The 13017-nt window shown below is 41.1% G+C and overlaps 1 protein-coding gene and 1 long non-coding RNA gene across 3 annotated transcripts in view; one reads left to right on the top strand and one right to left on the bottom strand.

Moving 5' to 3' along the window:
• The window catches only part of MINPP1 (multiple inositol-polyphosphate phosphatase 1), a 117402-nt gene extending 104946 nt beyond the window's left edge, over positions 1-12456 (top strand). For both annotated transcript variants that reach the window (XM_077454142.1, XM_077454143.1), the window contains exon 6: positions 4825-12456. In XM_077454142.1, coding sequence (XP_077310268.1) covers positions 4825-5218 — 394 coding nt within the window. In that variant the 3' untranslated portion in view covers positions 5219-12456. The remainder of the gene's footprint in view (positions 1-4824) is intronic.
• LOC143930129 (uncharacterized) overlaps positions 1-13017 on the bottom strand; it is a 124286-nt gene that overhangs the window by 28881 nt on the left and 82388 nt on the right. The window contains exon 3 of the long non-coding RNA XR_013262719.1: positions 2996-3056. This is a non-coding gene — a long non-coding RNA (uncharacterized LOC143930129). The remainder of the gene's footprint in view (positions 1-2995; positions 3057-13017) is intronic.

Below are 13017 nucleotides of genomic sequence, written 5' to 3'. Positions count from 1 at the left end.
TCTTGCATTAACTAGATCAGCAATTCATGTCCAAAGGTAACGGGATGTGTTTTTCTGATCACTATTAGTGAAAGTTTCGTTTACATAGAGACAATCAGCACACACCGTAATCTTTCTGAATACAGATAATGTAATTCTAAATACCTGAAGGGAACAGTGAGGCGATGCTGTCATTAAGTAGGAAGCAATTAATGTATTGTGCTGGTAGATTTGCCATTCTAAACCAGAGCAACGTGATAATTCACAATATCAGTAGTGTTACCAGTCTTGTCCTGCTGATTCTATAAAGGCTTTTAAAATAGTCTGTGTGCCTCATAATGATTTAGGCTTGTTTCACACGGGCTTCAGCTTGTACAGTATAAAGCCCCATACACATTATCAGAAATTCTGCCAGCAGAAGTCGGATGAGAGCTTTTGGTTAGAAATTCTGACCGTGTGTATGCTCCATCGGACTTTTGCTGGCAGAATTCCAGCCAGCAAAAGATTGAGAGCAGGTTCTCTATTTTTCGGAAATTTCGATCGTCTACAAATTCCGACGTGCAAAATTCATATGCATGCTCGGAAGCATTGAACTTAATTTTCTTGGCTCGTCGTAGTGTTGCAAGTCACCGCGTTCTTGACAGTCGAAAGTTCAGAGAACTTTTGTGTGACTGTGCGAATGCAAAGCAAGCTTGAGCAGAATTCCGTCGGAAAAACCATCCAAGTTTTTTGTGATGGAATTTCTGATCGTGTGTATGGGGCAAAAGAGTAGTGTGAACATCAAGCTTTTCTGAAGCTTTTAGCAAGCTCCAGAGCAGTTTGCTCTAACCCTTTCAAGCACCCTTCTGCTTCTGTTTGGAAATATTATACACCGATCTCAATTGGGAGTGCTAATTGTCGCTTTTAACAAGCTGCTAACAGTTTTTAGCAGGCTTTAAACAAGCTTAGAGTGCTGAAGCCTGAAGCCTGCTAGCAGCTTGTGTCAAGTAACAATTGTCCCTCCCAATAGGATCTGCGTTAAGCATTTACGAACTGGAGCTGAAGGGCGCTTTAACTACTTCCTGGCCAAGGTACGTCATATGACATCATGGTCTTTGAGTGGGGATATTTGGATAATGCCTGCAGCTACAGGCATCATCCAGATATCCTTTTTTTTTCCACCGGCAATTCCCTGTACTGTAAGAACAACCATAGTGTCAGTTCAGCCGCTTGATCGTTCTTACAGGTGCTGGGAGCGGATGTCCCTCATCCCGCCCTCCAGTGCTTCTTCCAGTTCACCTGTGCGATCGGTGAGTTTTAGAACAAATCGGTCACCACTGGAAGTTTACCATAGAGGTTTCTAGTGAGCAGATGGTCTCCAGTCATCTATATGACCATCGGAGGCCCAGGCGCGATGTTATGATGTCACATCCAGGCCGCTGGAAGTAAACAAATAAAAGGACGTGGCTGGAAAGGGCGAGAGAGAGTTTTTTTTTTTTTTTTTTTTTATCTCAGCCTTTCCAGCCCGGAGGAGAGATGTGGGGTCTTGTTGACCCCAAATCTCTCCATAAAGAGGACCTGTCGCGCACTATTCCTATTACAAGGGATGTTTACACATGATGAATTTAGTGCAGAGACTGCAAGCCAGGACTTCTCGTCCACATCAGTGCCTGACCTCACAAATGTGCTTCTGGAAGAATGATAAAACATTCCCATAGACACACTCCTATACCTTGTGCGCAGCCTTCCTAGAAGAGTGGAAGCTCTTATAGCCGCAAAGGGGGGGCCAACACAATATTGAACCCTACGGACTAAGACTGTGAAGCCATTAAAAGTTTATGTGCGTGTAAAGGCAGGCATTCTAATACTTTTCACAATATAGTGTATATCTAGGAAGCTCTGCTGAGTTTTTAAAAATGGATATTATTTTTAGAAATATACACATTTTTAGCATTGTTTCAGTCACATGAGGCTGCTATCATATTCTCAACGACTGTAAATTATATTGTGTTGAGGCCTAGTCCATATGTGCTTTATTCTTATTGAAGAGTCCCTCCAAAATGACCTCTTTTTCATTAGGATTTATAGGCTACTGGTGTTCTGTCGACGGTACAACAAAATATTATACATGAATGAGTAATGGTAATATCAATAAATTACTTTGTTGGGATATTGTTGTTTTTTTTTTCTAGTGCTGGATATAAGCTTGGCTTATTAAATCCTTCCTCATCCTTTTCCGATATCACAGTAAAGGGCCTTTAGCCCTGTGATTACACAAACTTCCTATAAGTGACTCAACAAAGATCTAATTTCTAAGTAACTATTCAAACTAATGTTTGCACACTAGCTTGAAGTGTTTGAGTACTATGAGCTGCCGAAGTACAGTGCAGCAGCAGCTTAGAGCTGTAAAGTCAGGAGTGTAGACAAGATGTCATCACGGATTTTGAGTTTAGCTTGCTTAGTGCTGAAAGGTCTTTGAAAGGTTCTTGTCTACCTTCAGGAGATAAACATTGCTGTGTGTGTGTGTGTGTGTGTGTGTGTGTGTGTGTGTGTGTGTGTGTGTGTGTGTGTGTGTGTGTGTGTGTGTGTGTGTGTGTGTGTGTGTGTGTGTGTATATATATATATATATATATATATATATATATATATATATATATATATATATATATACACATATATATACATATATATAATATTTTTTTTATATCTTGTATCATCTCTCAATCAATTAAAACATTAAACACTATTCAATTCATTTTAAATTTTGTGCAAAAAGAAAAGAACCTAACCAGATGGGTCCCATCTGGTTAGTTTCTTTTCTTTTTGCACAAATTACAAGGGATGTGGCCTAAAACATATATATGTATCACCTAAAACAGACAAAACTTTTTATTTTTTTTTGTCATTTTAAATATTCAAAGCAAACGAGAAATAACTTTAAAAAACAACCCCCTAGCATTTCTGGCCATGGCCATCTTGAGTAAGGGTAAATAATGAATGTGAAATCCATCCTGCGCATGCAGGAGAGCATGCTTACCTGAGAAAGCCCCTCCTGAAGACTCCTGGGATATTTGCCTAGGCAAGAAACCAGGAAGTACCTGTAGAAATGTAAAAAGAAGAAAGCAGCGGTCCAAATTATTATTTTTTTAAACACTTCACATCCAAGCCAATTCTGACACTTCGCTCCTACATGTAAAAATCATAATTTTTTTGCTCTAAAATTACATAGAACCCCCAAACGTTATATATTTTAGCAGACACCCTCGAGAATTCAATGGCGGTCATTGCAACTTTTTATCTCACACGGTATTAGCGCAGTCATTTTAAAAACTGTTTAATGCTTAACAAAAAAAAAAAACGGTTAAGTTAGCCCAATTTGTTTGCATAATGTGAAAGCTGAAGTTACGCCAAGTAATTAGATACCCAACATGTCACGCTTCAAAATTGCACATGCTCGTGGAATGGCGCCAAACTTCGGTACTTATAAATCCCCATAGGCGACGCTTTAAAAGTTTTTACTGGTTACGTGTTTTGTGTTACAGAGGAAGTCTAGGGTTAAAATTATTGCTCTCACTCTACCGATCGCGGCGGCACCTCACATGTTTTGAACACCGTTTTCACATGTGGGCAGGACTTGCGTATGCATTCACTTCTGCATACAAGCACACGGGGCTCTTTAAAAAAAAATTTTTACATAATTTTAATTTTTACACTTTAAAAAAATAAATTATTATAATTTTTATTCCTATTACAAGGAATGTAAACATCCCTTGTAATAGGAATATAACATGACAGAATCTCTTTACATTGAGATCTGGGGGTCAATAATACCCCACATCTCACCTCTAGGCTGGGAAGCCTGAAATAAAAAAAAAAAAAAAAAAAACGATCCTGGCCGGTTTTTTAAACGCAGAGGCCGGGCGTGACGTCATAACATCGCACCGGCCTCCGACGATCATAGAGACTCCAGCAACCATCTGGTCCGCCGGAAATCTTTATGATCAACATCTGGGGCCGGCGGATCCTCTGTCCGACTCACCGATCGCTGCAGTGAGTCGGTAGAAGCACTGGAGGGTGGCGGGAGGGAGGGGGACGTCCCCTTTTGCCTCCTGTAAGAACGATCAAGTGGTGGAACAGCCACTATGATCATTCTTATGGTGTAAAGAATCACTGGCTGAAAATGCAGATATCTGAATGATGTCTGTAGCCTCAGGCATCATTCAGATATGCCACCACAAAGCCGAGGACGTCATATGACGGCCTGTGGATGGCAAGTGGTTAAAGTCAGCAGCTACAAATGCTGCAGCTGCTGACTTTTGAAATAAGGACACTTTCCTGTCCAGTGCACCCGCGATGTCGGCACCCGAGGCTGAGCCGTCCCTCGGTCCTTGGATGCTACCGCCACCATCTTTGGTAAGAGAATCAGGAAGTGAAGCCTTGCGGCTTCACTTTCTGGTTCACTACTGTGCATGCGTGAGTCACGTTGCGCAGTCCAAATGGTCCCTGCTGTCACTGGGACCCGTGTGTCTCCCAGCAGACAGCGGGGGAGGGGGCGTCAAGTGGCGTAGGTCACCACGATCACTGCGGTTATCTATGCCCAGAAGTGGGTGCAAATACCTGTATTATACAGGTATCTGCACCCCCCTCCCCCCTGAAAGGTGGCAAATGTAACAACGGAGGGGGGGGGGGGGGTTCCGAAAAGCGGAAGTTGCATTTTTGTGTGGACCTCTGCTTTTAACACAAGTAAAAATGGTAGAAAAAGTATATCTATTTACTAATGCCAGCAGCATGAAGATTAAAAATATTCAATGTTGATTGGGAGATAGAAGTTCCACTTTAATGATGTGATATGCTTTTATCTTCTAGGTCCCAGCAAATCTCTAATCCGGTGGTCATGCACTTTGGACATGCAGAGACTCTCTTGCCACTGTTGGCTCTGATGGGGCTGTTCAAGGATGAGAAGCCTCTTACTGCGGACAGTTACTCTAGTCAAAATGAATTGAAGTTTCGCAGTGGCAGGATTGTGCCTTACGCTTCAAACCTGGTGTTTGTCCTGTATCACTGTGAGTTGGTAGAGAACCCGGAGGAAGAGTATCAAGTACAGATGTTACTGAATGAAAACCTCCTTCCTTTCCCGCACTCACACCAGTCTGTGTGTGTTTTTGATGATCTTAAAAAGCAATACAGTCACCTACTCAGCAACTGCCGTGTTAGGGAGGAATGTGAATTGATGAAGGCTGTTCGTGAGGATGAACTATAAGGCAGTCTAGCTTTATCTGAGTTGTAGATTAGTCCATACATAGAGAATTTTTATTTTTTTATTTTTAGAAACTATCAGCACATCCAGGATAAAGGTAGAAACGTACATTAATTGCATCAGATCAAAATCATCACAGAATCAAAACAATCCTGTTCAGATAACACATTTCTACCTACTGGAGTTTTTGTTTTTTTCTCAAAACTAGACTTTCAAAGAAAATTCTGTTTGAAATTGCATTACTCTGCAGAATTCTTAGGGGTCTTTCACACGGGGCGGATCCATGCTGATCCACCCCGCGGACATCCGCTTGCTCAGCGAGGATCGCTCCGTCGATCCCCACTGAGCAGGAGGAAGATGACAGGTCTGTCTCTGCACACTGTGCAGGGCCGGACCTGTCAGAGCGCCACTCTCCCCTATGGGAGATTGGAAGACGACAGACCGCATAGTCCGTCGTCGCCCAGTCTGATGATAGATGGAAAAGTAGGTTTTTACTCCTTCACACTTTTCGGATCGGAGCAGGTCGGATGTCAGCGGACATGTCACCGCTGACATCCGATGCTCCATAGACCTCTATGGAGCATCCTAAAAAACTGACAGGCGGACCTGAAGGGATCGTTCATGTGAAAGAGCCCTTAGGGAAATGTTCATTCACTTAACACATTCCTCCATAAACTGACATTTAAAATTACTTTTGGTGGGCAATTTTTGAAGATTTATTTTCCCTTTTGTTTACATTTTTGCAATTATTCAGTCAAAGTATGGAGTGGTGCAATTATTTGGTGTGGTCATTGGTTTTACACACTATAAACTCGCAATTACAGGCTATCTCTAAATAAGGTGCTGACATTGATCACAGTGACTGTAAGCAAATTACAGAAATAAGTATTTAAAATCATGGTTTATAGAGAATTAATTTCTTATACTATTAGTGCATCCAGACACATTATCGATCATTAAACTGACTACAATTAACCACTGCATTTGAAAGAGGCCTTCACTTGGTAGCTTTGAGTCTGATGTGACAGTCCCCATCAGGCACCCCATTCCTTTCTTAACCACTCACCTCTCAAGCCAATTCTGACACTTCTCTCCTACATGTAAAAATCCTTTTTTCTAGTAAAAAAAAAAAAAAAAATTACTCAGAACCCCCAAACATTATTATATATGTTTTTTTTGTTTTTTTTTTTAGCAGAGATCCTAGGGAATAAAATGGTGGTCATTGCAACTTTTCATCTCTCACATTATTTGCGCAGCAATTTTTTTGGGGGAAAAAAACAAATGCCAAGTAAATAGATACCTAACATGTCACGCTTTAAAATTACACACCCTCGTGGAATACCTATAGGCGACAGTTTAAAGTTTTTAAAAGGTTATCTGTTTAGAGTTACAGAGGAGGTCTAGTACTAGAATTATTGCTCTCGCTGTAACGTTCGTGGCAATACCTCACATATGTGGTTTGAATGCCGTTTACATGTGCATGCGTGACCTACGTATGCGTTCGCTTCTGCAAACAAACACACAGGGATTGGGGCGGTTTAAAAAAAATGTCTTGTTTATTTTACTATTACTTGTATTTTTCTATTTTGACGCTTTCTTTAAAAAAAAAAAAAAAAAAAAGTTATTCCTATTACAAGGAATGTAAACAACCCTTGTTATAGGAATAGAGCATGAGGGGTCCTCTTTACAGTGACATCTGGGGTCTAAAGTTCCCCAGATCTCCGACTCTAGGCTGGGGAGCCTGAATAAAAAAAAAAAAAAGATTTTTTTTCCAAATGCAGAGAGGCCAGACGTGATGTCATAACATCGCAACAGACCTCCAAAAGGTCATAGAGACTTCCGGGGGCCATCTAGATTATCTATGATAAACTTACGGCATATTCCTTCACCAGCTCAGCAATCACACGGGTGAGCCAGTAGAACCACCCGGGGGGGTGGTGGCCCTCCCGCCGCCTTCAAGAACAATCAAGTGGCTGAACATCTGCTAAGATTGTTGGTATGTATGGTGCAGGGAATCGCTGACTGAAAAAAAAAATCTGAATAATGCCTGTAACTGCAGGTATCTTTCAGATATCACCACTCAAATTCTACAATGTCATATGACATTGCCAAAGGGAGAAGTGGTTAAAGTACATATGCCCTCAAAAATGTTCAGTTATTATGCTAGATATATTAACAAATATCCACATTTACAGTATGTCCCCTTACTGAGTCACACTTATAGCTTAGCTCTATAATTGACAAAGCTTAAGCAGAAGTAAACCCATCCATAAAACTGTTTCATTTCCGTCACATGCCGGAAATGTAACACTACCATTGGTTGTGCTCTCAGCCAAACTGTCAAGCCATCCAATGACTGGTGTCTAAAATGATCACATGTGCAGCATCATGCCAGAGGCAAAGATGGCAGATTCCTTGGCTAAAAACGATAGGGGGGTTTACTTAGACTTTAAGTTCCCTGGAGAGCGCTGACTCAACGGGGGCATGTCAAACCTCTGCAAAGAGAATATTATTTCTCCGCAGAGAGCAAGGGTTCCACTCTGTAGCTGCAGACAGGGGACAGGCTTTTTCTATTTAGTCTGCTTTAGGCTGGCCATATATGGTGCAAATTACAGACAGTGTTGACAGTGGAATGGGCAATCATCTTCTCCCAGCGGGGGAAGCTGCCCCTGCTGGGAGAAGACGGTGATTATCTCTAGTGGCTGTAGCTGCTGCTAGCGATAATCGCAAGCAAATACGGGAAGCTAGTTGTACACAAGTTGATTAATTGATCAACTTGGTACGTTCAGCCTGCCCATTAATGGTTTGAATCTCGGCTGGTTCCTGCTGAACTGGCTGACATTCGAACCGTGTATGGCCAGTGTTCTGTCAAATTAGCCAACTCGTCAAACTATGTCACTTCCAGTTTCTTTAACCACTTCAGCCCCAGAAAGTTTTACCCCCTTTCTGACCAGAGCACTTTTTATAATTTGGCACAGCGTCACTTTAACTGGTAATTGCACGGTCATGCAATGCTGTACATAGGCGAAATTTGCGTCCTATTTTTCCACAAATCGAGCTTTCTTTTGGTATTATTTGATCACCTCTGTGGTTTTTATTTTTTGCACTATAAACAAAAAAAACTGCGACAATTTAAAAATAATAATAATTTTTACTTTTTGCTATAATAAATATCCCCAAAAATGTTTTTAAAAAAAACACATTTCTTCATCAGTTTAGGCCAATATACATTCTTCTACATATTTTTGGTATAAAAAAAATATCAATAAGTTCCTACTTACTAGGTACAAACGATATGTCTCCTCTCCCCTGACAGGACAGTATTAGTATACAGTATATTAGTATACAGTAGTGTTTAAACACACAAATCCCCGTGCTGGCTTGCGGCACACGATCTCACATAGCCGGCGGTGATCGCAACTGCCAGCCACGCACATCTGATCCCCCACCGCGCAGCGGGCGTGCGTGCATTCTTTGGCGGCTCTTAAAGGGAACCCCGTATAAATACAGGTTTTCGCGCAGGGGTGCTGTTCTGGCCCCGTAAAAAGATGTTGAGCCAGTCGAGAACCGATTAAACCATCAGTAATTGGAGATTTTGTTGAATTGCTATCTGGACACAACACCGGCTACCAAATGCAGTCCGGTACAGGAAGATTTAGCTGTTTTGACAGCACAGTGGCTAACAAGGACAAAGTTGTTGCCGCCTCGGAGGCGGCCATTTTGTTGGCTAGTATCGGAGCGCAGCAACAATCACCGCTCATAATATCGTGTATTCGGTTGCTGGTGTTTTGCCCAAACAGCAGTTCATCAGAATCACCAATTACTGATGGTGATGGTGGAAACCAGAAGTTAAGTAGTTGGAGTTTCTGACGGGTTGGCTATTTTGACAGGATACCGGCCTTAGAGTTTTTATACACCCAGAATTAATTTAGGTGAAATAAAGGGATCAGTTGGGTGTCAAGAAATCATTTCTCTTCCCCCCTCCCATGCAAGTAATGCAAAAGAGCAGACTGTGTTTTCTGTCTTTTGGATGCCCTTTCTTCAGCAAGTGCATTAGCCAAGTCAGTGTTGCTTTTTCAGTTATAAAAAAAAATCTATTAATATTTCTGATGTTTTTCGAGTATGCCTTATAACCTAGGAGCAGTGTGATAATTAGAAATAGTCTGCTTGTGCATGGAATCTCCTCTGATCCCGGGTACTTTGGAAAGCTTTCGGAGCAGTGCACAATAGTGAACGTTATAGGGCTGTAACAGATTCAATTACAGAAATCATGGTAAAAAAGAAGATCCTTGTGCTCGTGACTGACAGAGCCGCAGGAATCGGTGTGTGCAAGCTTTGCACTAAATTGTGTTACATCATGGAAACATCATGGACATGTAACTTTCCAGGGGGTGATATCTAAAGCATAATCCATCACAAAAAAATGTATTTGCATTTCCATTTCCAGTTCACCTGGTCTGGGTGTTGGATATTTCCCATGAAATCTGTATATGCTAGAAGTGAAATGCTGACTGATGTGCTCATAGTTGGCTTTTACATAGCATTGCAGGGACATAAAGAGTGGCATTACCATATCATTACCCCTATACCATTCACACACAATGCATCGACTACATAAAACCTCAAATATAATATTGGGTAGGCTGATCTGATTTCCATGCAGTCTAAATTGTAAAGTTTGGGTAGAATTCTAAGCAGAGATGGGGGTATTGTTGAGTCCCTGTTTCCTTCGAGTTGTCACCAGCTTTATACAGGCATATACAATGTAATACTGACAAATAATCACACACATAGGTTGGACTTGATGGGTTTGTCTTTTTTTTCAACCTCACCTACTACATTATTAGTACCTTTTTCTGTAATCTTTGACAATGTGATGTTCTCTATACTTGATCAAGCTTTAACGTTCAGCTGGTAGATGAGGGTAAATTGTTGCAGCTTTTGGTGGTGTAATGAAGTGGTGGCTCTGTCACAATAAGCTATTAAACATGGCTTTTATGTTACTGATAAAGTTTACACAGAACTGACATTATGTAATGCCCTGTACACACGGTCGGAAAAGGTACGATCGGATCATATTGTCGGAAAATCCGATCGTGTATGGGCTCTATCTGACTTTTTCCGTCGGGAAATTCTGGCGGAAAAAAAAATTTGAGAGCAGGATCTAAAATTTTCCAACAAAAAAATCCAATCTGACTTTTTCCGACCGTTTGTAGAAAATTCAGACGGACATGCTCAGATCAAATTACGAGACCAAAGTTATTGGCTACTAGCCTCTACGTAGTCCCATCATACGCAACGAACATCACCACATTCCGAACGAGCGGATTTTCCGACAACTTTTGTCCGGTGTCTTGTGAAATAGGGTCCTCCATCAGATGCTGTCCCCTGCGTACTGCGCATGCGCAGTACACAGGAGCACAGATTCCGAAAATTGCCGAGGACGAACGGCGCCTGCGCCGTGAGTCCAGGTTCTATCCCCACTATCCAAGTGGACATAGTGTTAGAATAAAAAAGAGCCGAGCGCAGCGAGGCCGAGCCCGAAGCGTGGCGAGCGAAGCTCGCCCGCGAGGGGCCCTCTAAAATTCTAAACCCTATGTCCGCTTGGATAGTGGGGCTACCTCCTCCACTCACGGCGCAGGCGCCGTTCAGCTTCGGAGATTTTCCGAAGCTTCGTCTGCTCCGTACTGCGCATGCGCAGTACGGAACGGACACATATGGATGGCCGGACTCTATTAGGCAGAACACCGGCCGTGTGTATGTAACACCAGTTTCGGATAAAATCCGTCTGAAAAAATCTGATGGATTTTGTGGTCTGAATGTCCGACCGTGTGTACAGGGCATTAGTGACAGCAGTGATTCTTTACTGACTCATGGTGACATTGAAAGACATTTAGACCTGTATGATGGAGCCCTTTCACTTTAGGATGAAAAGTATTGTATTGTTTGTAGCTACTGCATTTTCTCTGCATAGTCAATATTAAATTTTAATTATGAGATTAACTCGTGCATCAGGAATTTTCTTGGCGGTGGATTAAAAGCCTTGAATGTGAGCAGTAAGTACAAGGATTTGTGTGCCCTAGATAACAGGTTTTCTGTTACGTATACAGTATGTGAAAAAAGCCTGTGTTCTACAATTATTGCTGACTACCTAAACTTAAAGCATAAGTGCACTTTAACGAACACACAGATGCCTACTTATCTCGGTCTGATGGCCGAAGCAACACTGCAAGTCTCACGCTCCAGATCATTCTTGTGCATTACAGCCCTAAAGGACTTCTATGGGGCTGTGTCCCAAGACTGGAGAAAGAAAGTATACTCAATTTTTTCCCTACATGTTTGTGGGGTTTTTTTTTGTTCTTAATTACAGGAGGGTTTCCATATTGATTAAAGCAGTATTAACCCCAGAAGTAAACATTTTATTATCTTGCAGCTTACCAATTCTTAGTTGTGATGGCTGCATTTGTTTCTTTTTTTTAAGTTTTTTTTGTTTTGTTTTTCCTTCTATTTCCATCTGGTTATCCAGCCAGTAAGTATGTTGTTTTTCACAGCACAAGCTCTCCAGCAGAATGCATCAGTTTACATGGCTGAGACAAACCACTTAACGCTGGCAAGGGTGCTTACAATGACCAGCTTTTATTCATGCAAAAACTTTATTCCAACAGGAAAAAAAAAGTTTGCAACTGATTGTAAAGTGTGAGCTGGAGTTTGCTTTCAATTTGCTATCTAAATCTGCTAATTTAACATTACTAAAAAAACTGACACAGCCACCACGTCTAATGATTGGTAAACTGCAACAGAATACATTTTTGGTTTTGGGATTAATGCCGCTTAAATCTGACCTTGTATGTCCACTGCAGAATCAATCATGTAGGTTGGAATATGAAGACTGTTTCCATTGCTCACATTAATGGACCAAGCACAAAACATTTTTGACCTTTTTAGCAACTATAAGTATACACCCAGCAAAAAAAAGTTTAAGCCTGCAGGACTTTTAAATCAACCTGTACTGATTTTATATTTTAACACAAGAGAATGTTCATGAAGTAACTTGATGAATTGAAATGTTGTCCCATATATTTAATTGGTGAAATGGATGTATATTGAGTTGCATATCTCAATAGCTTCATGGACTGTAAAGAAAATAATGTTTTTCCTCACCGTATGCTGGTTTATTCCTTTTAAAAGTATGTACTATTTGATTTCAATAAACTTTGTGGATAATATTGTATGCAAAAGCATATCGGAGGCTATAGCATTGTTTGTTTTTCTGTCAATTATTAAATGTTTGCTTTTCAGATCTGTATTCCACACTACCATACTTGAAGCTGAAGGATAATAGATGGGCTACAAGAAAGTGGGTTGAAGCTTGTTAAGCGTCTTTGCAAATGCTTGAAAAAAAAAAAAACTGATGCTGGAAGGACAAACTCCTCAAACTAAGGTTAAACGATCTGTGAAAGGTCAAGGACAAGTTCACTTTAATAGCAAACATGTCCTTTTCTTTTTCATATACCATGGGACACAGAGTTAGGCTAATATTCATTTCCTACTGGGTTATATGCCATCTCTAGGTGAATGGACACTGCTAGACAAAGTCTTAACAGGAAGCGATCCCCTATATAACCCTTCCCATACAGGAAGTACTTTAGTGTTTTACCAGTGTCTGCAAGGTGGGTGGGCACATTTGTTTGAGCTCTCTGAGCTCCAGGTCTCTAGTCCCACAAATGGTTCCTAAATGAATCAAGGGATTGACTGATTGGATCCATTTGACACAGGCTCTATATGCTTAGATAAATAGTACC

Source organism: Lithobates pipiens, unplaced genomic scaffold, assembly GCF_037356315.1.
Source record: "Lithobates pipiens isolate NorthernLeopardFrog02 unplaced genomic scaffold, aLitPip1_a1.2 Scaffold_25, whole genome shotgun sequence".
NCBI classification, from domain to species: domain Eukaryota; kingdom Metazoa; phylum Chordata; class Amphibia; order Anura; family Ranidae; genus Lithobates; species Lithobates pipiens.
This window is presented reverse-complemented; position numbering and strand designations above follow the sequence as displayed.